The 27,236-nt window shown below is 53.4% G+C and overlaps 1 protein-coding gene across 12 annotated transcripts in view; it reads left to right on the top strand.

The window, feature by feature from the left end:
* LRRC74A (leucine rich repeat containing 74A) overlaps positions 1 to 13,426 on the top strand; it is a 49,839-nt gene extending 36,413 nt beyond the window's left edge. For 7 of the 12 annotated variants that reach the window (XM_086709193.1, XM_086709191.1, XM_086709190.1 and 4 more), the window contains 5 exons: positions 783 to 878; positions 4,148 to 4,294; positions 6,596 to 6,703; positions 6,849 to 6,931; positions 10,734 to 13,426. In XM_086709193.1, coding sequence (XP_086565319.1) covers positions 783 to 878; positions 4,148 to 4,294; positions 6,596 to 6,703; positions 6,849 to 6,931; positions 10,734 to 10,860 — 561 coding nt within the window. In that variant the 3' untranslated portion in view covers positions 10,861 to 13,426. Of the gene's footprint in view, positions 1 to 782; positions 879 to 3,791; positions 3,969 to 4,147; positions 4,295 to 6,595; positions 6,704 to 6,848; positions 7,167 to 9,282 lie in introns of those variants that run through there. The other 5 variants (XM_086709185.1, XM_086709188.1, XM_086709187.1 and 2 more) reach the window with 5 other exon arrangements.
* Positions 13,427 to 27,236: the final 13,810 nt, after the last annotated feature.

Here is a 27,236-nt window from a genome sequence, read left to right as displayed (position 1 = left end):
CCAGTGGCCAGGGAAATAACCCAAGGCCAGAAAGCTAGTAAGCAGAGCCACTGGGGTCTATGTTCCTTGCTGTGAACCACCACACCAAGCTTCATTGGCTCCCAGCCCCACTGGAATAATGCCTTGAGTGCTTAGCTAAGTCCACATGGTCCCTGTGATCTGGCCCAGCCCTGTTCTGTGGCCTCGTTCTTCCTGCTCCTGCTCATGAAATGTTTGCTATTGCCCAAACACCTCTGCACCTTTGCACTTGCCTCCCCTTTGCCTTCTTTGGTGCGTCTCATTCCCTCCTCTGGTCCTAGCCCTGCTTCTTCAGACCAGAATAATCCCTATTAGTCCCACAAGGCTTAGCTCCAGTGTCCCCTCCACTGTACCAGATGCCCCTTTCCTTGCTTCTGCAGTACCAGTGTGTACCTCTCTGTCACTGCCCTCCCCACATGTCTGATGCCATGTGCTTGTTTGCCTGTGTCCCCCTCTAGAGTGTAAGCTACGTGAGGGCAGAGACCTTGTCACATCTGCCTGTGCATCCCTTAGCACTCAACCCAGCAACCGGCACATGGCAGGCCTCCAATAAATGTTTGCTGGATGGATGGATGGATGGATGAGCAGTGAGAGGGGTAGGTGGATGGATGACTGGACAAACAGACAGGGAGACAGATGCCTACAGAGGAGTCTGGGTGGAAGATAGGGATTACAATTTGATGGGAAGAAATGGAAGCCACACTCTGAGCCAGGCTCTCCTATAGCCAGCTCATCCTCCTTCTGTCTCGCCCCTCCTCCCACAGCTTTTCCTGAACCCTGTGAGTATGGATGGGGCTACGTTACTTATCCTGTCCATCAAGAGGAACCCCAAATCCAAGATGGAGGAGATTGACATTTCTGTAAGTGATTAGATCATGGTTGCTTGCACCAGGGAGCATGACAGATACCACGGCCACGCTATGTTGGCAGGTGCCAACAGCTCTGTCCCCTCATGGGCCCTCACACAAATACTCCATGAAAAGGTCACTCCTTCTGGAGTACGACTTGGCCTTCTCTTGGGGTCCTTTTAATAGGAGTAGCCATTCGGTCGATAACATTGTGGTGTGAAATCATTTACCAGATCCTGATGGGTCTAAGAGCAGAAACACCAGAATCAAAGGTGAGAGGCCCGCAGAACAGAATTTGTTCACTGCCACCTTTGCTGATGGACAGCCCTGGGCCCCAGAATGGTTCCAGAATCATAGAACTTTTAACTTTTTTGGTATTGATTGATTGATTGATTGATTGATTGATTGATTTAGAGAGCATGCATGAGCACGTGCAAGTGGGGGAGGGGCAGAGAGAGAGGGAGAGAGAGAATCCCAGGCAGGCTTTCCACTGACAGCACAGAGCCCAATGCGGGACTCAAACTCATGAACCGTAAGATTGTGACTTGAGCCGGAGTTGGATGCTTAACTGACTGAGCCACCTAGACGCCCCCAGAATCACAGAACTTTTAGAATCTGAGTCCTAAAACATGTAATAACTTGTATTCTTATTTCGTGACTTGGCCGACTGAGTAGAATTTGAGGGTAAGGCCCCCTGGTGGAGGAGGAAGGCCTGAGGAGGTGACTTCACTGGACCAGGTATTCTTGCCTGAATCCTCAGAGAGGTGGTAGCTGGTAAAAACAATATCCTAGACCCGCCCGCCACTTTATACGGTTTCCCCCCAAAGGGATTTTATAGGCTTCGGCTCATTTGATCCTTCTCTGGGAGGCAGGTAGAGTGCACCCATGTCCTAGAGCTGTTCAAACCACGCAAATGTATTGTCGCACCGTCCTGAAAACCAAAGCCCAAGATCAAGGTCATGGTAGAACTGGTTCCTTCAGAGGACCACGAGGAAGAATGCGTGCTGTGCTCCTGCCAGCTCCTGGTGGTTTGGTGGCAATCTGTGGTGTTCCTAGGCTTGGTGGGAGCATCGTCTTGATTTCTGTCTTTAGCTTCAAATGGCGCTCTCCCCGCGTGCACGTCTGTCTCTGTATTCAAATGCCCCTTTTTATAAGGACACAGTCATATTGGATTAGGGCCCGCCTTAATGACCTCATCTTAACTTGATCATCTGAAAAGACCCTATTTCCTAATAAGGTCATATTCACAGGTTCCCAAGGGTTAGAACTTCAACATCTTTTTTTTTTTTTTTAATCTTTATTTATTTTTGAGAGAGAGAGAGAGACAGAGCATGAGCAGGGGAGGGACAGAGAGAAAGGGAGACCCAGAATCCGAAGCAGGCTCCAGGCTCTGAGCTGTCAGCCCAGAGCCCGATGCAGGGCTCAAACTCACAGACCACAAGATCATGACCTGAGCTGAAGTCGGACGCTTAACCGACTGAGCCACCCAGGCGCCCCAGGACTTCAGCATCTTTTTGATGGGAACACAATTCAACCCATAACGAGAACTTTCCCTCATTTTCCCATTTTACATACAAGGAAACTGAAACAGAGAGGTTGGATCACTTGCCCAGGAATACACAGCAAGTGAAAAGCACAACAAAGAGTAAAGCCGAGGCTTCTGCCTCCTACTCTAGTGCAGTGTTAAAGTCTTGTTGTGTTATTTTAAAGCCACACAAATATGACGTTTTGCCAAGATTTTAAAATTTTTTTTTTCAACGTTTATTTATTTTTGGGACAGAGAGAGACAGAGCATGAACGGGGGAGGGGCAGAGAGAGAGGGAGACACAGAATCGGAAACAGGCTCCAGGCTCTGAGCCATCAGCCCAGAGCCTGACGCAGGGCTCGAACTCACGGACCGCGAGATCGTGACCTGGCTGATGTCGGACGCTTAACCGACTGTGCCACCCAGGCGCCCCCTGCCAAGATTTTAATGCCTTACAATTATATCAGTGATGATATTTTGAATATTTAAACCCAAACACCTTGGAACTTAAATAATAAGTAAAATTTGGACTTAGGTTTGCCACAGATTATAAAACATTAGAAAAACATACCTGCTTTTCTTTTCAGTCTGTCCCCTGGTTCAGTCTGTTTCTCCTTAGGGGGCTTCTCTCTACGCTCATCCTACAGCTCTGACCTTGTACCCCTGAGGCTGCCTTAGCTCCCACCCCACCCTGCCTCTGGGTCTCAGTTATGTGTCCAGATTTTGTTGGCATTTGCTCTCCCTCCTTCCCCCCGCCCCCAGGGCAGGTTGGAAGGCGTGGAGTCAGGCACTCTCTTGGTGTCTGAGGGAACGTTAGAAATGGTGCTGTTTCGGCCCCAGATGGCACAGAAACCCACAAGCTGGGATCACACTGGCATTTTGTCACAGGTTCCCAAGGGTTAGGACTTGAACATCTACCTATCAGGACAGACAGGTCTGAATTAGCCTTTTCCTTCTCTTTTATCATCTCTCTGATGTAACTCTAAACAGTGTTGGAATTCCTTCACTGCTTCTAGAACATCCTCTAGAATATCTACAAATCAGGATGGGGGAAGCTGTCAGCCCTTTACCATGAGTTTCATTATTTGAAGTGGCAGAAGATGGTCAGAACCACATCTGAGGAGTGAAGCAGGCTGACTGAACCAGTGAAGGCCCAGTTTGGTCAAACACTGCTTCATAGACCATGTCTTCTCCTGTGGCCTACAACCCAGCCCTGAGGGCACTTCCAAAAGGGGAGTTCCCAATGGGTTTTGAGCCAGGACAGGGTGGTTGGAATGAGGGATCCTTGTCCAGGGCACCTGCTCCCAAGACCAACACTGGTGTAGAAATGGACATTTTAGAACATTTGCCTCAGGACCAGTCTCCTAACCCCATAGCTGTGTCTCATCTGTCACATGCAGACACCGATGCTCGCCATCTAAGAGCAGAGCCGAGCTGACCGTGTGTGACACGGGCTGCTGGCACTCGACTAGGACATCTGATCACACTCATGTGCAAACTTTACAAGTCAAATCGCAAGCCCTAGGAAAGATGAACTCTCCCAGTCTAGAAGCAGCACTGCAGAACAAGCTGGAAAAGACCAAACAAAAACAAACAAACAAAAAACAAAAAACGAAAAAAAAAAAAAAACCTCTCTGCCTTTGGCTTGGATGGGGCGGCTGGTCTGCAGGGGGGTGGGGGATGGGCGTGGGGGTGGAGATGTTACAACAGCGGGCGATGCCTTCCTCACGATGGGTCCCCTCTCTCCCCTCCTCAGAATGTGCTGGTGTCTGAGCAGTTCGTAAAAATATTGGATGGGGTGTGTGCCATCCACCCCCAGCTGGACGTGACGTACAAGGCAGTGCAAGGCTTCTCTGCCAAGAAAGAGCTGCTCTTGTGGACAAACCCCATGAAACTGATCCAGGTGAGCCCTTGCTTTCCTCTCAGAGACCCCAAGGACCAGCGTCTCCCCTCCCCCGAAGTGTCTGCACAGTCCTTTCTGACAAGGAATGTCTTAGACATGGAATACTCCTTGTGGATGTTGGGTCCCCTCAGCACGAAGAGGGGATCTGGGATCTGGGTGAAGAGGGAGGGGCTTGGAACAGGATGGTTTCCACCAGCCAGGCTCCTCCACCTGTTAATGTGCGGCTGAAGGCAAGTCGCTGTGCTCTCTGTGCCCCAGTCTCTTCACCTGGAAAATGGGCATAACGATAGGACTCACCCGGGAGGGCTGCTGTGAAGATTCAATTCTATAACACGCAAGAAGTGCTTAGAGCAATGCCTGGCCAATAATCAGCGCCCAACAAATGCCAGCTCTTTCCAATAGCCAGTAAGGATGCCAAGACACCCCTGTGGTGAAGACAGCTGTTTGGTGGCTCCAGCTAAAGTGGGACCCTCAGATCCTTTATATCTAGTGGTGACCTGCCCCCTGGCTCTAGTCTTAGATCACAGGAGGCAGGTAAAACCATGGAAATGAAAACCCAGACAATTTTAGAGCTGCCAGGGAGCTCCTCTGGTCTGACCACCTCACAGAGTAGCGCCCAGCCCAGGCTGGTGTTCCCATGCCTGGCTCTCACTGGAGGCAGAGTTGACGGGGAAGCTGGATACAGACCGCTTGCTACCTGGGGTGATACCCATGCAGATGTAGATTCTAGAGGACGTGTGCCGCTGGGGCTACCTCCTGCCCCTTTGTTGGTCTGCTCTCTGCCTCAGTTTCCAGGACTAAACAGAAGAGCTCTGCATGGCAATTATTGTTGTGTGGAAAGTTCTAGAAGGCAAGGGGGGTATCGAGTACCTTCACAAGTCAGATGACATCAGATGGAACCAAGGGGACACCTGTTTTGCAAGGGGAGGAGGATGATGCAGGGAATAGGAATGGAGATCTCAGATGGAAAGCGGGGGCCCCACCCCTGCTTACAACAGCATAGAAATCTCTAGGGATCTCATAGGAATCTCAGATTAGAAACCGAGCCAGATATGCGATGTAAAACACAGTCCTTCCCCTCTGGGGAGAGGGGACAGGCAACAATCTGGTTGCAAAGATGGGACAGATGCAGTAACTTCTCATAGAAAGCATCATACGATAAATAATAAATGAGTGACCAAGGCAACAAATACCATCTGAATCCAGATTAGAGGCCACTGTGGGATTAGGCAAACAGAAAGGGACACGTCCTGGGGAAGGGTCTTGAAGAGCAAGAAAGAATTCAGGTCAGTGACAGTGACAGGGAGGGAGTTCTGGGGAGAGGGTTCCCACTAGCAGAGGAGCAGAGCAGGGTGCACACAGTGTGCTTGGGAGATGGGAACAGAACCATGTGGCTCCAGCAGGAGAACCGTGTGGTACCAGGCTCCTGCAAAGCCTGGAAGTCAAGGCTACCCAGAGAGGCTGGGGCTGGATGTGGCGGTCCTCAGATTCTAGGCTCAGGGCTGGGGTTGGATTCCACAGGGAGCGGGAGCCAGCTACAGTTGCTGAGCGGTGGGTAAGGTGAATCCGGTAGGACCAAAGAGTAACCTTTCAGGCAATGGGGAGGGAAATAAACTGAAGGGGGTAAATATGAGAGTGGGAATGCTAATGAAGGCACTATGGTAGTATTCTCCATGTGCTAACTAGTATTCTAGAATGGTGCCTTGCCTGAGGATAGCAGTGGAAGTGGAGGGACAGATGTAGGAGATCCCCTAATGGAGAAGCTCCAGGATTTGGTAAATGGCTGGGCACATGGTGCATGTGGGCAAGTATGCGTGTGTGTGTGTGTGTGTGTGTGTGTGTGTGTGCTGGGAGAAGGGAGGCCTGTGATGATAGGAGCGAGCCAATGATAACTCCAAAACGTCAAGCCCAAGGGACTAAAATAAAGGTGGTGACGCTGCCACCACAGGGAGGTCTTCTGTAGCCCCACCCTCTCCACCTACCCATCCCCCCCTGGTTCCCGGAAATCCAGCCCCACAAGATTTCCCCCTGTTTCTCTGCACTAGCTCTCACTCAGCTCCAGGCCTGTGCACGTGCAGGTTCCTCTGCCTGGAACACCCTTCTTCCTGTCCTCAGTGTCGTACTCATTCCTACTCTTTCTCTAGGTCTCTATTCAAGTTCACCTCCTTGGGCCTGCCAGGTCTGGGAGCCTGGGCCACCTTTTGGCGGAAGGTGGCAGTGGAGGGTGGGGATGGGGTGGGGTGTTGTTAATAGATGTTACAAAGTCAAGTATTTGCTTCTGGTGTCTCCGGTTTCTCTCAGAGCTATGCAGACCAGCACCAAATCACGGTCATAGACTTCTTCAAGAGCTTGAACCCTAATGGAAGAATGATGATGTCTGTGGGTGACTTCCGGAAAACTATGATACAGGTGTGCTGAACCCTAGTGGCAACAGCCAGTGTGGGGTGTGTGTGTGTGTGTGTGTGTGTGTGTGTGTGTGTGTGTGTGTGTTTAGGCCTGGGAAGGGGTAGGCAGAGAGCTCCATTGACTTTGCATGTTCCATCCACTTCTTCAGCAGGACAAGGTCCCTATGAACCTGTACCAAGTCAGGGAGCTGATAAAGAAGCTGGCTGAGAAGACAGGCATGGTGAACTTCAGGTCAGTCTAGGCCCAGCGCCCATCTTATCCTTCTTCTGCCCCAGGCAGGCCCCCAGTTCTCTATAAGGCGTCCCGGTGGTGTCTACATTTGATCAGGTGCAGCCTCCCCTGAAGCAGCTGGCCGCGCCCTCCCTGGCTTCCGAGACTGGCCCCACTGTCTGCCCTCCTCCTCAACTCCAATTCACCCTCCCAGCAGAGCTGCAGCCTCAACCGTGTGCTGTTGGCTGTGGGACCAGATTCTGGGGACACAGTGTCAAAGCCAAGTAGGAGGGGACGTAACAGAGCACGTGGGTAGGCCCTGGCGTGGTGAGAGGTCTGTGGCAGGTGCCTGGGTAGCTCAAAGAGGAGGATTACTCGGGCAAGAAGCAAGGGCAGAAGCGTAAGCCTCACGTGGCTGGGAAACTGCAGCCACTCAGCTCTGCTGTGGCCTAGGGGATGATGCCGTTGTGACTTGGGCTCAATTCCTTAAAGAGACAGGAAAGGGCCTGTGTAACAGTAAGAACTGTAAGAACACCTGTGAGCCCCTACCTTGGGCCAAGTACTCTGTGGGGCCCCAAACCTGCCCAGGTGCCTGACACTGTCGTCGCCCATATGTGGCCCAGGTGCCCGGCACTGTCATGACCCATATGTGGCCCAGGTGCCCGGTTCTGTCATCACCCGTACACAGTGAAGGATGAAGGCTCCCAACTGACCCAGCAACCTCTTGTCTTAGACACCAGTCCTTAGGGAGCTCTATCAGAGGGACCCCCCTCTGGTCCTGCCCCCCGAGCCTCCCCACCCTGTACCTCTGTTCTGTGCCCTCTTCAATACTTGCCACGGGGAGAAGCCAGGACAAAGATAGGAAAGGCAGCCGGACCTATCTGCACACCTTGCTTCTAGGGAGGGGGCAGCTCTTCACAGGGCTCTTAGTCTCCAAGTCTTTAGAATGGGGTGTAACCACAGCACCCAAGCGGCTTTGTAAGGATAGAGTAGGGACAATGTGCCTAAGAGGCTGGCACATGTCACCCAGCAAGAGGGCTCGTTCTGAAGATGTCTCAGGCTTGCACGTCCCCCACACCACATCTCTGTCCTGAAACTCCCCACCTGCCCCCCCTAAAGTGGTGCTTGGTGTCCTTGCGAAGCTGGTGGGAAGTGCCCAGGCAGAGGCCAAGAGACCAGGTTCCAGGTCCAGCAAACCCTTCAGCTTTGCAGATGAGGTCAAGTGGCCATCAAGAGGCAATACTGGGGTCTGGGTCCCCGTGTCTTGGGAACTGAGGGGGCGGTCTCTCGTGGGCACCTCAAATTGTCCCTCAGCTCTATTCTAATTGAAGAGCAGAGCGGTCATTTTTATTGTTGCATGAATTTTTTATTTTCATTTTTGTTACGAATAATATCTACTTGTAAAAATTCTAAATCCACAGAGGTATAGCAAGAAGAAAGTGAAGGTTCTTTTTTTATCTCTTCTCCACGGTACATGCTGCCTCCCATGAACAATCCCAGCGCACATTTCCGTGCCTTTCCCATACTTGCCATCGAGTGTGCATGTGTGCGTGCACACGTGAGTGTGTGTGGTGTCGTGGTTTAAAACGTGGGCTCTGAGGCCAGACTGCCTGAGTTCCAAGCCCAGCTCCACTCCTGTGCAAGTTACCCAATCTCCAAAAGCTTCAATTTCCCCATCTGTACCGTGGAGCTAATAATAGTACCCATGGCATTGGAGCTTTTGAGGAGTAAATGGATTAATGCCTGTAAAGCATTTAGAACATTACCTGGCATGTGCTAGGCTCCGAGTACACATATGTTTTATTATACATTATTGTACCCTCACACTGACAAACACACGGTTTCTTGTTTATCCTAAATAGAATCATGCTATCACGTTCCTCTGAATTTGCTCTGCCTTCCAGTATGTCTTGGCAATCTTTCCGTGTTTGTGCATTTAGATCCATCTCAGTCTTTTTTAACTGCCGCGTGCTATTTCATAGCACAGAAGTCTCCTTATTTATCTCATTGTTAGGGACATTTAAATTATTTCCATTGTTTTGCTACTACAAATAATACTATAACCAGCATCCTTTTGTAGATGGTGTTTGCCCACACGTGTTTCTCTAACAAGGCGGAGCGGATCCAGGGCAATCGCTGGGCCAAAGGGTGTGCACATTCTAAATTTCAGTCGACTGCTAAACCCTTCCTTGCCAATGGCAAAAAACGATTCTTCTGCCCCCTCCCCGGGCCGACACCAAAACTTACCCATGTTCAACCCTCCTCCTGCGATGGGTTTACAAATGATCCTGCTTGGATTTGAGTCTGCCTAAACACTCCCTTCAATCAGGCGGCATTGGCACTCAGCATTATCCCCTTACCTTTCAAACCAGTTTCCTAAAAACAGAGAAGCGGTAGCAACAAGTCTGGTCTGAAAAGAAGTCGCCGCGACGGAGAGGTCCTGGCCAGTCGATTGGTGGCATTCAGGAGGCGAAGATCTGTTCTGAAACCTCCATAGACAAACACCAAGGCCAGACTGTGAGCAAGCCAATAAAGTCTGCCTGGGTCTCCAAGTCTCTGGGCTGCAGGTGGCGTGCCCCCCCCCCCCCCCCACCGCAACTGGAGCAGCACCCTTTGGTTTTGGCGACCAGCAGGGGGCGCATCCTTGGTGGCCTTAGTAGGAGCCGGAAGACAAATTGGGAATGCAATGGTGTTGCTAGGCAGCAAGAAAAGAGCAGTTGGGGGGGGGGGGGTGTTGGAGATCAGTGCACAAAGGCAGTCATCCTAGTAAATGTAAACTGTATCCAGGAGAGAGATTTTGGAGATGCGGGAGGCAGTGGAGAGGGAGCAGATGCTCAGGAACAAGGACGTGGGGCGAGCGGGGGGGGGGGGGGGGGGAGTGCTTTAGAAGCAAATGCTGACGGGTCATGTGGAGAGAGCCCAGGATGGGAGACAGAGAGACCTGGCATGTAGTCATAGCCCGGTGCCACCTCGCCACCTGAGCATGGAGCCTTACGCTTCCATCGGAAAAAAGTAGGACAGCCGAAATTAAGGCTTCCCAATCTGTTCTGGGAATCTACTGTTCTACATTTCTTTTTAAAATTCCTTGGAAGCTAAGGAGACACGAATTGCTGAGCACAAAAGCAGGGATAGTCAAGAACAGCATGTGCTGAGCAGGTGCGGGGATGGGTAACTGGCGGGTTCTGATTAGCCCCGCCAGTCGTCTCTGTGGATGCACAAGGGCAGGGACTGAATCACGCATCTCTGTACCACCGCACAGTGCCTGACACATAGGAGATGCTCAATAAAGACCTATGGGGTGAACAAACACATTCACCTGGCAATTTTGGGGGGCAAGTGGTGGAAAAGTGGGAAAGTTTGGGGGTGACCAGGAACCGACCCTTTAGAGCCCTGATGTGTGACACATGCTGAAACGGCATCTCGGAATCCAGTCACTGCCTTTGGCTTTCCCTTTGCTTCACCAGGGCTGGAGCGGAGGCTGAGGCCTCTCTGCCCATGTGGCAGAATCATTATTTGAAATAATTTATACCCCCTTCCCGCAGTGCATTTTCCCCTTTCCCTTCCTTATACAAGGTCTTAGCCCGAAGTTGAATTTCCATTAATTGGGTGACAGAGGGGCTCAGAGTCAAAATTAGGATAATAAAAGAAAATAAAGAAATGCACTAAGGGGTTCGTGGGCTGAAACTCACATCTCTCATACTTGTCAGGGTATGTAGATTTCTTTGACTCCACAAATAAATCGAATCCCCTTAAAATCAGGAGCCGTGTCATTTAGGTTTATTATAATCTATAAATTTCCCCCACCAAGTCTCTTGTCCAGCAGCTGCTGGTGTCTGGGTGGAACCCTGAGGATTATGAAGCCAGGGGGTATCAAAAATTGTGGACTATGTTATGGATCAATAAAAACAGCAAAGTTTTCTCCAGATGCTTTTAATGCATCTCTTGCATAAAAATGAAAGGCAGCAATTTTCTGATCAAATGTTATGTTTTGTTTGGGTAGCTTTGGGGAAATTATGGAGATATAGGGAGGCTAAAATCCACACCCTCGCCACCAATCCTCCAGGCCAACCCTCAACATTACCAATCCCAAGAAAGTGAAGGACGACAGAGTCAAAACCTGCCTGCAACAGTCTGGGAACCTTCCCAAAGTTGGAGTAATTCCGACTAGTGGCCACTAGGTGTCAGGTCAGCTTCAAATTCCTGGTGAACACACTGCTTCCAGATCCTTACAGAACGCTTTGCAGCCTTTGTACTTTCTGTGATCTCCCAAACTTCTGCCCACCACCCCCCAAAAGCCCGACACATGAAATCTGAGCCCGGGAGTGTCCAGCAGCCTGACACTTGGGCAAACCTCTCCAACGCTCAATGTCCTCGTTGTGAATTGCGGTTTCTAACAGCGAACTTTGCGCGCGTGCTGTGAGGCAGAAAATCAGGGGTGGGCGGGTAAAAGCTCCGTAAATATTCAGTCCCCTCCCCCAGTCAGTCCACCCTGGAGCCCGGCAAGACCACAAGAGGAGACAGTGTTTCATTTGGATAGGACTGCACGAGGAACTCATCCTCTATCAGCTTGCCCAGTCTGGAGGCTGGTGGGCGGGAGCTGCAAGCCCAAGGTGGAGGTAGGGGAATCTTGCAAAGTAGGAGAGGCCAGCGGGTCAAAATGACCCAGAGGCATTGGACTACGTGCCCTGCACTGAAGGAGGTCAGGCTGCAAGCGAGGGAATCAGCACCTGGCTGTGCCCCTCCTAACCTGCCCTAACGCGGTGAGCGTCATGTGGTAGCTTTTTGTTCCTGACAGAAACCCGGTGCAGGAAGACTTTATTATCCTATTTTACAGTTGGGGAAACCGAAGCATGGAGAAGTTAAGCATCTCACTCAAGCTTTCTTGCTAGTAAGTGGGGAGGCGGAGATTCAGGCCCTAACAATATAGCTCTGGCTCCCTGGGGTCTTAACCACTGTGCTTCCCTGCCCCCTGCGGCTTCTGTGCAGCAGCTCCACATGCAGACCGGGGAGTTTAAATGCACTTACTCTGTCTACACTGTGTCTACAACAGAGTGAGGAACAACTAGATTGATAAGCAAGCAGGAGCTGCAGGCCAGGAGGGAGGCAAAGGTGGAAGATACTGTTCTAGTGTGGCTGATTGCTGAAGGTCAGGTTGACAGGCCGTCCCCGCTCCCAGTATTGATCAGAAATTGTGCCAGGGGAGGTAGGATGGGAGGACAGAAGGAAGCACATGGAAAGCTCTGTGCACCCGCGTCATAAAGCAGTTAAGCATACGGGTTCTGGCACCGGACATTTTGAGGTTTGAATTGTGCCTGGCTTTCCCACTTAGCAGCTCTGTGACTTTGAGCCAGTCACTCAACCTTTCTGAATCTCAGTTTCCTCACCCGTCAATAGAAATGATAATGGTCTCCCCTCCGCCACAATTTAATGAGATTGTGCCGGTGAAACCCAAGGCCTAGCATACAATAAGTGCTTCCTATAAGGATGACCTCATCACAGTGGCTTTCCTTTCCGAGAGATGGGGGGAGGGGAGGCCTAGGTCCTGCAGGGCACAAGAGGGGCCACACCAAGCAGCCATCTTTGAAATATCTAAGTGCTGGGCCTTTGAAACATCATGGGAAGCATTCTCATCTCAGGGTTTGGTTTAAGGCTTGCATCAAATCAAAAGAATTCGTCCAGAATCTTAGGAATTAGAGGGAGGAGGGCGGACCAGGGACTAGCAGCGCCATGTGGACAACGCAGGGGACACGGTAAAGAGCTGGCATTTCTCTTGGCTGCTGAGGTCCGAACCCCTCTTCCTGGGCTGGGAATGCCTCACCTCCGGGGAGGGGTGGCTGTGACTTGCAGCCAGGACCTAGGATCACACCTCCACCAGACACTCAGAACGAGAATCCAGAGCTAGCATCCCCAAAAACCAAAGGCCACAGTGAATTCTCTCTAACAGCTGCAACACGGCAGCTGGATGCGCGGCCTCAGAGCGGTGGCGAGACTGATGCGGGAAACACAGGCAAATGAAAACTTAAATTCCCTTACGACCCACAGCCCATCAACAAGTCCTTGACCTAGGCAGAGTAGAGTGACATTCGCCAGGAACTCTGCTGCCCCAATGCGATACTTTGCTAAAGGCAAAAGGCAATCTTAGCCTACTTCCCAGAATCCTCTAAGTCTACTTTAACATATAAAAATTCCTTTAGAAACTTCCTTTATCTCTCCCCCCTCCCCCACCAGATATATGTTAACCGTCATCCTCCAAGCATATGGCCCACTGACAGACATCTGAAGGGCCTCACTCATGACTGTTTACTAAACAGTAATAACTGACCTTTTCCTAACAGCAGCTAGCCCCCTCAAAGTCCTGGAAACCTTGCTTCCAAAATACCTTGGAGAATTACTCTATCCCTAACCTCCTCCCAACCTGAAGGAATATATTCAGTCACCCGTCACAACCCCAGCACAGTTCTTTCTGCTCACGGGTCCTGTCCCCGTGCTTTAATAAAACCACCTTTTTGCACCAAAGACGTCTCAAGAATTATTTCCTGGCCGTCAGCTCCAAACCCCGACATTTCCACATCAGTACTGGTGGGATGGGCCAGGATACAGAACCCGCGGCTCGGCGGGGTGAGCTGCAGGGTTGCTGTGTGGCCACAGTGGCAGCTGCAGTGTCCTCGAGGGACCAGGCTGCTTTGCCAAGCGGGGGCTCTGGATTGGTTTTGTTTTGATTTGTTTTAAGCAAAAGAAAACAATGATTGGCAAGGCAAGCCTGCGACCTAAATCCTGGCTGCGGACCAGTGGCCTTGAACTACAGGAAGGGAACAGTTCTCCTTCAGGAAGCAGACATCCTGGAGGGGGAGGGGGACCAGGAGGCTGGGAGGCCCACCTTGAGGCCCAGTGGTGCCTTTAAGGAGGGTCTATGGTGTGACCCTGGGAAGACTGCTTTTGCTGTCTGGCCACCACCTTAGGGAGTCTGTGGATCAGCTGGAGGAGGGCTGACCAGCTGGCTGCCATGGTGGCCAGGATGAGTAAGACAAAATTCCTGTGTGTGTGTGTGTGTGTGTGTGTGTACACGCATCGTAGTATAAATCAACATACCACGTTTTTCTCCCAGACTGCTACCAAGCCTTAAAAACCCTTGGGGGCCACCTGCATGGCTCAGTCTGTTAAGCGTCTGGCTCTTTTTTTTGTGTGTGTAATGTTTATTTATTTTTGAGAGAGAGACAGAGACAGAACGCGAGCAGAGGAGGGGCAGAGAGAGAGGGAGACACAGAATCCGAAGCAGGCTCCAGGCTCTGAGCTGTCAGCACAGAGCTTGACACGGGGCTCGAACTCACAAATTGCGAAATCATGACCTGGGTCGAAGTTGGACACTTAACTGACTGAGCCAACCGGGTGCCAAGCGTCAGGCTCTTGATTTCAGCTCAGATCATGATCTCAGGATTGTGGATAGAGCCCTCATGGGGCTGAGTGCTGATAGCGTGGAGTCTGCTTGGGATGCTCTCTCTGTCTCTCAAAATAAATAAACATTTATCAAAAAGAAAAGAGTCTAATTTTAAAAAGTAACTAAAAAAATAATAAAAACCCTTGGAACTTCCTGAGTGGCCAGACTGTCTTTGTTATGCTAATGAGGGCTGAGTGGGCCCTTAGATCACTCAGGGATGCTGGTAGCTGGGAAAGACCAACCTGGGAATAGAGGTGGTTAGAGATTGAGTTCTAGTGCGCAGCCAGTGTGCAATCCTGCCTCCCTAGAGTTAACTCCAGTGGAAAGTCTGGACAGCGCCGCTCAGGGGAGTTTCCCGGGAGGTGAACACCTGGATGTCCTGGGGTGGGAGGGCATGGAAGCTCTCTGCACCCCCTTTCAGGGCTTGCCCTGTGCACACCTCCATTTGCCTGACCCTGAGCCAGATCCTTTCTAATAAAACTGTAATCATGAGTATAGCACTTTCCGCGAGTTCTGTGGATTGTTCCAGTGAGTTATCAGACCCGAGGGTGTCCTGGGAACCCCCCTCACCCCGTTGTAGCTGGCAGATCAGAAGTGCAGCTATCCCAGGGGACCGACCCCATTGCAGCTGGCATCTGAAGTAGTCTGTAGGGGACTGAGCCCTTCACCTGTGGACTCCAAAGCTCACTCTAGAGATGCTGCCCAAGGTATGATGGAAAAGGAGCACGTGTATACAAATGTATGCTCACATTTGAATTATGGAGACATGGTGCGTGTACCCAAACACATCCAGGAACGGGGGGGCGTCGGGTGGCTCAGTCGGTTAAGCGTCTGACTTCAGCTCAGGTCATGATTTCACAGGTCATGATCTTGCGGTTTGTGAGTTCGAGGTCCTTGTCCGGCTCTGTGCTGACAGCTCAGAGCTTGGAGCCTGCTTTGGATTCTGTGTCTCACATGCTCTCTGCCCCTCCCCCGCTCATGCTCGCTCGCGCTCTCTCTCTCTCTCTCAAAAATAAACATTTAAAAAAATGTTTTAAATATGTCCATGACCAACAAGAGGGGGTCGGTGCCCAACAAGAGGGCTTACCTGTGTACTAACCCCCAGAAAGGATGAAAGCAAGAAAGGATCCTTTCTCTCAGGCATCCTAAAGGCCAAACCGGGTCACTCTCGGCTTGTACCTCTCCTGGCTGAACCTCCGATTTCCCAGCAGAGGGCGCTCCAACCTCACAAATCCTCCACCTCCGAAAGCTTCCGCTCTCTAAGGTGGGGTGGGGGGTGGGGGTCTGGGAAGAGTAGAGAAGAAGAAAGCAGGACCCCAGACTGGCTCCAGGAAATCAAATTCAGACGAAAAGGGCAGCGCTGCAACTGGCTTCGGCGATACTGGTCATAGCGGAGGAACATGGGCCGGAACTCTCCACCTGCCTGGAGAGCAAGTTTCTCCACCCAGGGGTAGTCCAGGTTCTGTGGGGGCTGAGCTCTGCAATCTGGGGGACCTCTTTAAGAAATAAAAAATTACAACTACAATATAAGGTAGAGTAAGTGGATGTTTATTGGGAATGGGGGAGAAATCCACACATTTTCTAAAAGCTGACAGGGGCCTGAACATCAGCCCAGGCCTTGGTAGAGGGTCTCACTGAGTGACGGTCTTCTCAGCTCCAGACGTTTCAGCTTCTTTAGGGGTGGAGGTGATTCCGCCTCTGCCTGCATCACCGCCAGCAGCGGCCAGACGCTTGGGAATGGGGAGTCCAGCTTGCCTCCTGAGCCCATCCTGCCATGAAAACAGGCTAGAAAGACTCAGCTCCAACCCCTCTCTCCCCACCACAGTCCTTGGAGCAACCAGTTGAAGCCGCACCATGACCAGGTACGTGTGCAGGACGCTGTCCCTTCCTCTCTGCCACACCCTGGAGCCTGTCCCCTTTGCCTTTTGAGGAACCAGGGAGATCTCTCTTCTTCCTTGAGTCCTGGCTTCACAGTGGTTTCTCAATCCACTTGCCATTATTTCAAGACTGTAAAACTCACAGCCCCTAAAATGCCTTTCCTAAGGGCCCTGTGAGGCAGGAAATAACCTTTTCTTAAAAATTAGTGGGGAATGCAAGTCTGGGGGATGGGGTGGGGGAGATTACGTACATTTATTTATACTAAAGTGTAAACGACTTCAAGTAAATTCAACAAACATTTATTAGGGGCTTACTGGTGTCCACGGCTGCTGTGGGTATGTTGGGATACATCAGTTAGTAAAAACAAAAGCCATCCCTTACATGGAGTTTGCGACATTCCAGCAAGAAGAGACTGACCACAAACAATAAATACAATCGATAAGTGAGTCATACAGTAAGTTAGAAGATAATAGCTATGAGGGTGGGGGATGAGCCAGGGAAGGAGGTTCAGGAGGTGCATTGTTGGGGGTGTAAAAAGAGGTATTTGAACAGTGACTTGAAGGACGTCTGGAGGAAGAGCTTTCCAGGGAGAGCAAAGGCCCCAAGACAGGAACAGCCGTGCAGGACCAGTGAGCGAGCCTGTGCAGCTGGAGCTGAGTGAGGGGAGGAGACTGCTCGGTGTGAGGGGTGAGGTGAGAGGGAAGGGCCAGCCCAGATGGGGCCCTGAAGGCCAGGATAGAACACGGGGTCTGGGTGAAGGGCGCCCTTGCAGGGTTCGGGCAGCAGAGGGCATACTCAGACGTCCTTTGGAAGGGTGTTTGGGCCGCTGCTGCGTGAAGACAGACTTTAGGGAGGCGCCTGGAGAGTGTCCAACTTCAGCTCAGGTCATGATCTTGCATTTTGTGGGTTCTAGCCCCGCGTCTGGCTCTGAGCTGTCAGCACAGCAGGGAGCCTGCTTCAGATTCTGTCTCCCTCTGTCTCTGTCCCTCCCCGGCTTGTGCTCAGTCTCTCTCTCTCTCTCTCTCAAAAATAAATAAACATCAAAAAAAAAAAAAAAAAAAAAAAGACTGACTTTAGAGACTCAAGGGCAGAATCAGGAGAGTCTCTTGCGAGGCTATTACAATAACCCAGAGGTGAAGGGGGACCTGTGGAGGCGATGGGGGTGGCAGAACCTTGGGTATATTTAAAGGTGGTGCCAACAAGATTCCCCCAGCAGATAAGATGTGGACTGTGCAGAAAGAGAGCAGCCAAAGGTGACCCACGGTTTAGGGCCCCGAGCACCTGGAAGAATGAAGTCTTCATCGCTGAAACAGAAAAGTCTCTGAAGGAGCAGATTCGGGTGTTGGAGGTGGGGAGAAGGAAAATCAATTAATTCAGGGGGTTATTAGATGGTGCAGGGAGGAGTCACACGGGTCCAAGAATGGGCTCTGGGGGTGTCCCATCGGGACTGGGGTGTATGCTTGGGGGGAACTGGGTGTGGTAGAGATGGCATTTAGTGCCAGGAGACCAGCGGAGGCCCCTGAGGGGCTGAGCAGAGAGACGGGGGCTGGGGGGGCGGGGGGGGGGAGACCCCAGGGTGCAGGGAAAGCGGCCAAGCCACAAAGACTCACTCCAGAACCTCTCCTAGGAACAGTGTCGGTGTGTGGGCAGGACAGGGAGAGCTCAGACAGGCTGAGGGCAAAAGCGACAGGGGAAGAAAGGGACAGGAGGGAGCCCTAAATGTCAAATCTCCCATCGGGGCCCCGCAGGAGTCCTTAGCTCGGTGCTGTCACACCAGCAGCCAAAGACTCTTGGGCTGGGAGGGGATCAGAGGCGGTAAACCTCACAGTCTCCACGGCTGGGGTAGCTGCCCGCTACCCCTCCCCCACCCGCCTCCCGAGGAACAAGTAAGAGGAAATAAACGAGAGCACGTTATGAACTGTAGAGCTGTATACAAATGTGAGGGTTTATCAATATGCATTTGCCGGAATGTGAGGAGGAGGAGAGGCGGGGAGAGGAGGAGGGAGGGGGGAGGAGGGGACCCTTCACTCAGCTACAGAAGCCCTCCTCTTCAGAGCTCAGTTCAGTCAGGGCCAACCTTCCCTAGCTTCTCAACATGGCTTAAGGAAGACTAGATCGATGGTTCTCGACCGGGGGGTGATCCCGCCCCCTCCCCCCGAAAGAACATTTGGCAACGTCTGGAGACGTTTTTTGGCCGTCATAGCTTGGGGAAGGTAGCATAGCATCGAGGAGGTAGAGGCCAAGGGTGTTGCTGAATCTGTGATGCACACAGGAACCCCGCTGTAGACGGAGTGTTTGTGCTCCCCCAAATCCGTGTGTTTAAATCCTAAACCCCAAGGTGGCAGCATTAGGAGATGAGCCTCTGGGGTGTGATTAGATCATGACGGTAGAGCCCTCATGAATGGGAATAATGCCTTTATAAGAGAAACTCCCAGAGCGTTCCCTTGCCCCTCCACCATGTGAAGACACAGAGATGGCCATCTGTAAACCAGGGACCAGCTCCCCAGACCGCAAACGTGGTGGCACCTCATTATTCCAGCCTGCAGAACTGTGGAGAGAGAAACTTCTGTTGCTTATACGCCACCCAGTCCACACTGTTCCTTTGTAGCAGTCTCAACAAACTGACACTAAATGGAGCAGGGGGCAGGTGCCCCTCCCTGTCTTCTAGTGAGAACTGACAATGCCTGGCCCTCGCTTTCCCAGCCTCCCTTGCAACGAGCTGTGCCCATGTGACCCAATGGGGTTCTGAGATGCGAAAGGCAGGCCACTAGGGGCTTCTGGGAAAATCTTTCCTCTTTGATAAAAGGAACAGGCACTGAGAGAGCCTGCCTTCCACTCCGCTCCTGGGCATGGCTGTGTGAGGACGTGATGCTTCACGTTGTGGCATCCGTCGTGTGAACTGGAGGGGGCATCACCAAAAAGGCTGAGGGCAGCAGGGCAGAAAGATGGGACTCGCCCGACTTCAATGACATCACTAAGTTGCTAGGCAACCCTGCCTCACACTCGCCTGTGAAATGAACCAATAAGTGTCTTTCTGTCTTAGGCTTCTTTGAGTTGAGTCCTGTTACTTGTACCAAAGCATCCTAGGAGACACAGATCACCCTCCCCGTGCTTCCTGTGCACAGCATCACTGTGCAACCACTGTCTGGTGACACACGGCCCTCTCCTGCTGGACTGCGAGCCCCTGGAAGCCGGGGCTGTGTTCCCATCTGCGATCTCCACGCGTAGTTAGCAACATGCCTGGCACAGAGTAGGGCTCAGCGATATCTGATGAATACATTGAAAGAACGGAAGACGGAGTGAAGGGATCCCTGCTCTCAGCCCAGCTGTTGGGTTTCCTGTGAGCCGCTCTGGGGGACACAGCATCCCAGCTGCCTGGCAGTGCCCGTGTGTAAACACGTCTGGGGTGAACGCCCACAGATGCCTGAGATGACAGAAGTATTGGCCCAGAGGTTGTGGCTCCAGCACAACTCCGAAAGCAGAAATTCCAAGTGCGTGGGGAAAGCCGAGGACTGAATTGTTCCATGGGGCCAGATTGGAAACATGCTGTAAACGCAGATGTTTCTTCTAGAACAGGCCTCCTTGCGGACACCCACCCTGCTACCCAACCCCCACAGAGATAGACTCTTCCACCTGCCAAGACCCCAGCCTCCCAGGGCTAGGGAGGCAAGAAGTCAGCCAGGAACCAGCTGGCCCATGGGGTCTCCCACGAAGAAGGGGTCTTCCCAAGAGCTCAGTGGTAGGGACCCTGACCGGGGTTGGCGAGGGTGACAAAGCGTCATTCCTCCTCACCCCAAGCTCCTTCCATGATGCCAAGGTCAGTCCTGCCGCCTTTCCGGCCTCGACTGGGTGCAGAGCCCTGTTTGGGTTTGCTACAAGGACCCACGTCAGCTTGGCAGGGAGCCCTCAGTGAGAGAGAGGTAGTGTCGTCCAATGGTTAGGGGTGCACGCTTTGTGTCAGGCTGGCCTATGCCGCAGTCCTCACTCAGCCGCCCCCTTCCTCCCTCCTTCCCTTCCTCTCTTCCTTCCTCCCCTTACCATCTATGAGGTCCTGCTACGTGCTGGGTGCTGCGTGTGGCAGGAGGGTGACAGCCTTAAGCATCACAGTCGGCCAGATGTGAATTCACACAGCAGCTCCACTGGGTGACACGGAGCTGAAACCACAATCAGGGAGGCTCACGGAAACAAACAGCCACCCGAACATCGCCATGGTAGGAGTGCTCCGGGACAGCATGGCAGCCGTGGGGACTGGCACCAGTCATTCAGTTAATCAGACTCTCGTTACTGGGACAATAGGACCCACCTCCTGTGGCTTCTCTGAGAATAAATGAGACACCACCCACGGGCCACTAAGCCCGTCACCAGGCCCTAAGTGCCTCCTGATGGGAGGAATGGTGGCCACAATCAGCCTCCACTTCAGGAGGCTGATTGCAGGCCTGGAAACCTGGGGACGAGGCTGCAGAAAGGAGGGTCTTGCAGAGGCTTGCGCCCACGGGGCCTGCCAGGGCGGAGCAGCGCTCATCTCTGTTCCCTTCAGGCCCACCTTCCCTCTGGCCGGGCATTGTCATGCAGCCAATGGGTGGGTTCCAGTCCCCGGGCAGGGCCTGCCTGCTTTCCCTGACCTTGGCCGAGCTTCAGCTCCTGGAGTCAAAACAGTATTCCCGAGTCAGTACACTCCTGGACCCAGGTCCCACTGCTCCCCTGGCTCGGGACGCCACAGCCCCAAGGGCAGTCACCCTGCCAGCTGGTAGCTGAGCCGGCTACTGTGCAGAGGTGACAAAGAATGAAGCAACTTGGCCACGTGGAGGCCTGGTTTGGAGCTGGCAAAGCAGCCCTGCAGGCCTCTGCTCCCTCCCCTCGGGAAGGACGGCTGACTGACGGGGACCTGACCTCCCACCCAGAGCTCTGGGGCTGGCGCACATGGGCAGCTAAGGGGAGCCCCCTGAGCCCCGCTATCACTGCCGGCCCTCCCTCGTCATCTCAGGTGGGTGGGACTGCATGGGATCCTGAGGCTCCAGTCTCCTTGCTGCCTCAGTTTTCCCAGGTGGAAGGTCAGCGTGGGAACAGCCAACCCACCATCCTCTCTGCAACAACACAGTGAAGATCCAGAAACTAGAGAGGACCTCCTCTCTTGGCCAGATGGAGTATGTGTTTTCAGAAGAGTGGAGAGATCGAGAACGGCTCTGACTTCAACAGGTTGCCCGTAAGTCCGAGAAGAAAGAAGGGCAGGGGCCAGGAGAGGACAAGCCCCTCCTCCTTAGGCCCTGGTTGTCTCTTGCACAAATGAGGTAGTGGGGAGCACTGGTGACCCCCCTCAGCTGGAACTCGCCATTGCAGGAGGCTTCAGTTCTGAGGCGGGCAGGCGGAGGGAAGTGGGGCAAAGAGGCAGGAGGTGGTGAGGCCTCAGAACCAGGAGAAAGTCTCCTCTAGGTCCTTAGCCAGCGGGACCAGCCCAGGCCTGCTCTGGCCTCTGGTCTCCAGCCAGGAAGTAATTCAGAAATTCCTCCAGAATACTGCCAGGGCCTGCTCGCCTTGCCCCCGCCACCCCCTCCACCCCCCCCCCCCCCCAACCCCCCGCCCGAGCCTGCCTGCTTGGACCAGGCAGACTGCTAGTTTCCATCCCCCAGAAGCCTGCCAGGGACTCCTTCAGCCTCCCTACCTCACTCACAGCTGGTCTGGGGTCAGACGGTGCCGGGAAAGAGCTGGCCGGAGGGGAGTGGCCCTGCATCCTGGGCCAGGGCTGGGGAGAATCCAAGCTCCCAGAAGAGGGTGGAGAGGGGGCCCAACCCTGTGTGTGTTGTGCAGGGGGAAAGAGGGAGGCTCAGCCTCCAGGATCTGCCAGGGGCCCAGCCTGGAGCCTGGCCTGGCTGTCAGAAGCTGGGCCCAGTGCCGTCTGCCCTCCCTGGCAGGGACTGGCCAAGTTAGGCGGAGGCCAGGAGCTTGGGCAGGGCCTGCCTCAACATCCCCACCTTCTGTCCCTGAGGCCACCGAGACTCCCTCCTTGGCATCTCCCGGGATCCCAGGCGGCTAATCCCCTCCCACGAAGATGTCCCAGGAGGCCTGGAGAGGGCGGGCCTCCCTCACGTCAGGTTTTTGTCCTTCACACTTGTGGGAAGTTCCGGCTTGGCCCACCTGGAGTAAAACCCCAAGGAAAGGGCAAGGGAGGGATTCGGTGTAATCGGCGGTGAAGATTTGCTTTTGTCAGGGGGCAAGAACCTAGGCAGAAGGGTAGATGAACTTAATCTGTTCAAACTTGGGTCCCGGCCGGGCTTCCCAGCAGCAGGCCCGGTTCTCAAGGCTCACCACCACCTCCTGCCCCCTTCCTTCTCCCGGCTCAGGCTGGCGCTGTGGCTCCCGGGCTGCTTCCCTCCCATTTTCGCAGATAGGGAAGCAGAAGCACTGAAATGCCGGGTGACATCAGCAGCTCGCGGTAGGACAGAGCAAGGCCTCTGCTGCCAGCTTCCTGGAGGCCCTCCCTGGACAGCTCAGCAATGGCCCAAAGCCGAGCAGAGCTCTGGACTCAGATCTCAGCTTTGCCGCTCGCTGGCCTCGGGAGCTCGGGCCAAACACTTGACCCCCAGCTGCAGCTGGCTTCCCTGTAAGTGGGAGCGCACGGCCCCTTCCTGGGGTCACTGTGAACACAACCTCAATAAGGCTCATGAGGGGCCTGGCGCCAGGCCTGGCTGCAAGGGAAGCCCTTGGTCAACTGACACTAGCCCTTTCCATGACTCTGCCCCCGACCCAAGCTGCGTCCCCCACATCGCCCAGTGTCAATTCCAGGCCTGGTTCTCAGACCCAGGGTGTTATCAAACTAGAAGGGGATCTGGACATGTCCTTGCCAGAGCTTCCCAGGCCCAGCTGCAGCTCTGGTCACCAACACAGTGAGTTGTATTTCCCTCCCTTGCCTTGCCTCAGTAGTGAGGCCGGCTGCCACGGATGCTGATCAAATGTCAACTGTCCCTGGAGGCCCGGTACGAGCTCCTTCCATTGTTGAAAGAATGCTAAGCACCTTGATTCGTGTCCTGATCTCTCAAATCTTCAAGAGCTGCGGGACACAAATCTTCACTCCTCACCTCCTTTAATAAGAGGAGGGCGCCTCTGGACAGGCCTCCACAACCGCAGGGCTTTTGAGGGTCTGAAAACAAAGCACGGTCCTCTGCTCACCCCAGACGACAACTCTGCCAGCTGTTCTTGCCTGACCAGAAGATCCGTGGCCTTCTACGGCCCCGGCCTGGTCTTCTGACCTCCACCACCTCCACCCACCTGCTTAGAAACCTCAACTAGCTCCCTGACTCAGTTTCCCCTAAGCTGATCTTCCCCCTAAACGTGCACGTCTCCTGATTTGGCCTCTGCTCCTGCCTGAGGCCTGACCCCTGGTCCCAGACCTCCAGCCATGAGCTCTGCACATCAGACGCCCCCCCTCCCCTGCACACACACACACACACACACACACACCACACACACCTGCTGACCACTCCCACCTCTCACCAGATCTTCCTGACCTTCACCCCTAGTCACTAATCCAGGACCCAAGGCCTCTGCAAAGTGCCCCCTAATCCTTATCAGGAACTTCTGGAAAATTCAGGGCATCTTGAGTGCATTCACAGACCAGGCCAATTCATCACCAGGTGGCACCTGGGGGTTAACTGTGTGGGCACCAGTGACACTTGCCCCATCCCTATTCTTAAGGACACTGCCCTACCTGGAGTTACAATCATGCTCCTGTCCATGTACGCAATTCCAGGGAGGGAATGTCTCTGTTCTTGCCGTGTCTCACTCTGGAAAAGCCCCCAAAGCCGGGCTGCTTGCGCTCCCACTGACACAAACCATTTTTAATAAGAATCCTTCCCGCTGTAATTTTCCACATTCCCTTCCATTTCCGCCTCTAGTTTCTACATGGCTCAAGTGTGACAGGAATCCTCGTATTACCCCCACCCCCGGATGCCTCTAGGTCCTAGCACTTGGGACATGACCCTCTCCCTGGAGATGAATCATAACTCACAGACCCCTCCACTGCCCTGCAAACAGATTTCTAGAAGGCCTTCCTGCACAGACAGGTCTTCAGCGGAAGCTGGGACCCTGCTACACACCCGTCAGCTCAGCCTGGCTCCAAGGCTGTGCCCTCATCTCACCAAACTCCGCCACCTGCCGAGACTCACTCCTCTCCGTCCGTGCCCCCCCCACAAGAGATCCTGTCCTTGATCCTTCCGCATCTGAGACATTTCATAATCCTCCCCTGTCTCAACACAACCCGTGCGGAAGCCCGCCTGACAGATCCCACTTTACCCTCCTCTGGCCATGTTTTTGTCTCTCCCACGTCTTGTTTCCTGGATGGCATCCCTTCCGGCGCAGGGTGAAAAGCGAGCACAGAGCACTGGATGTAAGGCTGGCAGACCTCTCTTTCTTTCCACGAATTCAATGGGAGGCCTGCCGAGGGGCGTCTTTCGTGTCCATCCATTCCCCACACCTTCCCGTCTCGGGGGAAAACGCTGCTGCTGCCAAGCCCACGCGTCGTCTGTTTACTCCCCAAGATGACGGACGTAAAGATATTTCGGAAAGGAAAAGTACTGCTCTCTTCTTAACCATGGTAATGGCATTTCCCCGTCGCCCCTGACCAGAAACAACCCAGTGAATGTCACGATTACACACGTCCTGTGCAAAACTCCATGGTGAGTGGCACCTCAAGAAACACAAAGATGTCCAAGATAAAGTCCCTGTTGGGGGCGCCTGGGTGGCTCAGCCCGTTAAGCATCTGACTTCGGCTCAGGTCTCGATCTCACGGTTCATGAGTTCAAGCCTCACGTCGGGCTCTACACTGACAGCGTGGAGCCTTCTTTGGATCCTCTGTCCCCCTCTCTCTCTGTTCCTCCCTGGCTTGCTCTCTCTCTCACAACATAAGTAAACAAACAAATAAATAAAAATAAACATTAAAAGAAAAAAGTCCCCATCCTTAAAGTGTCTCTTAGTATATTCTAGGACACAGACTCTTATGAAAACTATGAAGTGGCCCAGAAAAATGCAGCCTCCCCCAATGTTGCAATTTCAGGGGCTCTGCTGACCCTCTGTAGACCATCCTTGGACCTCCCACGGGTACATGCCCACAGGATTAGGAATCCATCCTCCGGGCAGCTTACAATCATCCATGGAAGAACAGCGGATGGGAATTTCAAAGGAACGTGGGCATGAGGCCAGCCCTGTGAGAAGCAGAGCACTGTGGGGTGGTAGTGGAGGACGGCATGACTGTCCACGGACAGGACTAGGAGGAGCCGGAACGGGCTGGCCGAGCTAGACTCAGCACTGGGGCGGGGAGGCCACAGTTCGAATGCAGTGCTGCTGAGCATTTGGGGTCCACCCTGAGCTGAGAGGAAAGCAGGAGATAGCAGGCCCAGAAGACTCTGCAGGGCTAGAGAATTCCAGGTTGTAGTTGCAAAAAAAGACATCTCTGGGGGCACCTGGGTGGCTCAGTCAGTTAAGCCTCTGACTCTTGATTTCGGCTCAGGTCATGATCTCCGTGAGTTAGAGCCCCGAGGCAGGCTCCGTGTTAACAGCATGGAGCCCTGCTTCGGATTCTCTCTCTCCCTCCTCGCCCCCTCTCTCTGCCCCTGCCCCCTCTTAAAAAAAAAAAAAAAAAAGAAAGAAAGAAAATCTCTATCTAGATGTCCTAGTGGAGAAGCTTGGAAAGCTTATTAGAGTGCAACTAGCTTTCTCCCAAGTTCTCAAACTTCAGTGTGCATCAGAATCAGAGGGGCGGGAAGCCTATGAAAAGTGGAGGAATAAGCCCTTCCCCTCCGGTCCGAGGCCCCGGAGATCTGCATTTTACAGCACCCAAGTGGTGCAGCTAATCCACAGACCAACCGTATTCCCTCGGAGAGGGCGGAAAAGCTCCCACATCCACAAGGATCCATCTGTCACGGTTCTCTCTCCTTCGGGGTGCAAATCACAGATCAGCAACCCCAACATGGCCCACGCATAATTTGCCACCCCTTCCCATGGGAAAGCCCCTTGCCTCCTGGCCTGTGGGACTTGGGGCTTTGATGAAAAAGTGGGGGCAGGACCAGCTGGCTGGCCCTGCTCTCGGGGACGGGGGGCACTAGGAGTGACATTGCCGCCAGCGCCCCAGGACGGCCAGCTCAGCAGGGTGGGGGGAGGGGCTGCCTCCTCCCCTCCAACCCCTTCCCCTCCAGCTGCCACACACCAGCCCTTCCCCTCTGGTCCCACCCTCACCTCAGCCTGCGCTTTGGGAGCACACAGTCTGTGTCCTCACTGGGGCCCCTGGAGCTGGGACCGGCAGGGCTGAGCCTGGGACCAGGATTGGAGGAGCAGGGGGGTGACAATGAGGAAGGGGAGCTGCTCAGAGTGAAGCGGCCCTGCCTGGCTGTGACCGGGGAAGCCCGCCAGGCAGACAGAGGATGAGGCCCATGCTGCTGTGAACTGCGCAGGGCGGAAGGGGCAAGGGTCACAGAAAGGGGCTCAGACACCGCCAGACCAGGGATCACCTCGATTTAAAGCCTGAAGACATGGAAGGCAGCAGGTCCTGTCACTTTTGGAGATGAGGCTTGGTGGCAAGGAAACTGGGGATTTGCCACTCTCCCTCGCCCCCCCCCTCCCGCCACGCTCCCTCCTCCCCCTCTACACCCCCTCCCCAGACACTTGCTTGGGAGAGAGAGGGAGGAATCACAGGGTTCTATCAAAGCCTTTAGGACTCATCCGGTCCAGTGCCCTCGTTTTACAGGTAAAGAAACTGAGGCCCAGAGAGGAGAAAGACTGTGTGTCCAAGGTCACATGGCTTACTAGAGACAGAGCTTGAACCCAGAACCCCTAACTTCCCTCAAAATGGCCTTTCCTCAACCCTGAGACAATAGGTCCCACGAGGGGGGATATTCAAATATTTTAATGACCCCAGCAGCACAGCCTCAGCACTCAGAATGGGCACTGTCCTTGGCAGTGGGTCAGGGTCCTGGAGGCCCCAGAGATGTCCCTGTAGTTGTGGGATCTGGGAGATGTCCCAGAGTT

The sequence above is a fragment of the Puma concolor genome, chromosome B3 (assembly GCF_028749965.1).
Source record: "Puma concolor isolate L17-30 chromosome B3, mPumCon1.1.hap2, whole genome shotgun sequence".
NCBI lineage: Eukaryota > Metazoa > Chordata > Mammalia > Carnivora > Felidae > Puma > Puma concolor.
This window is presented reverse-complemented; position numbering and strand designations above follow the sequence as displayed.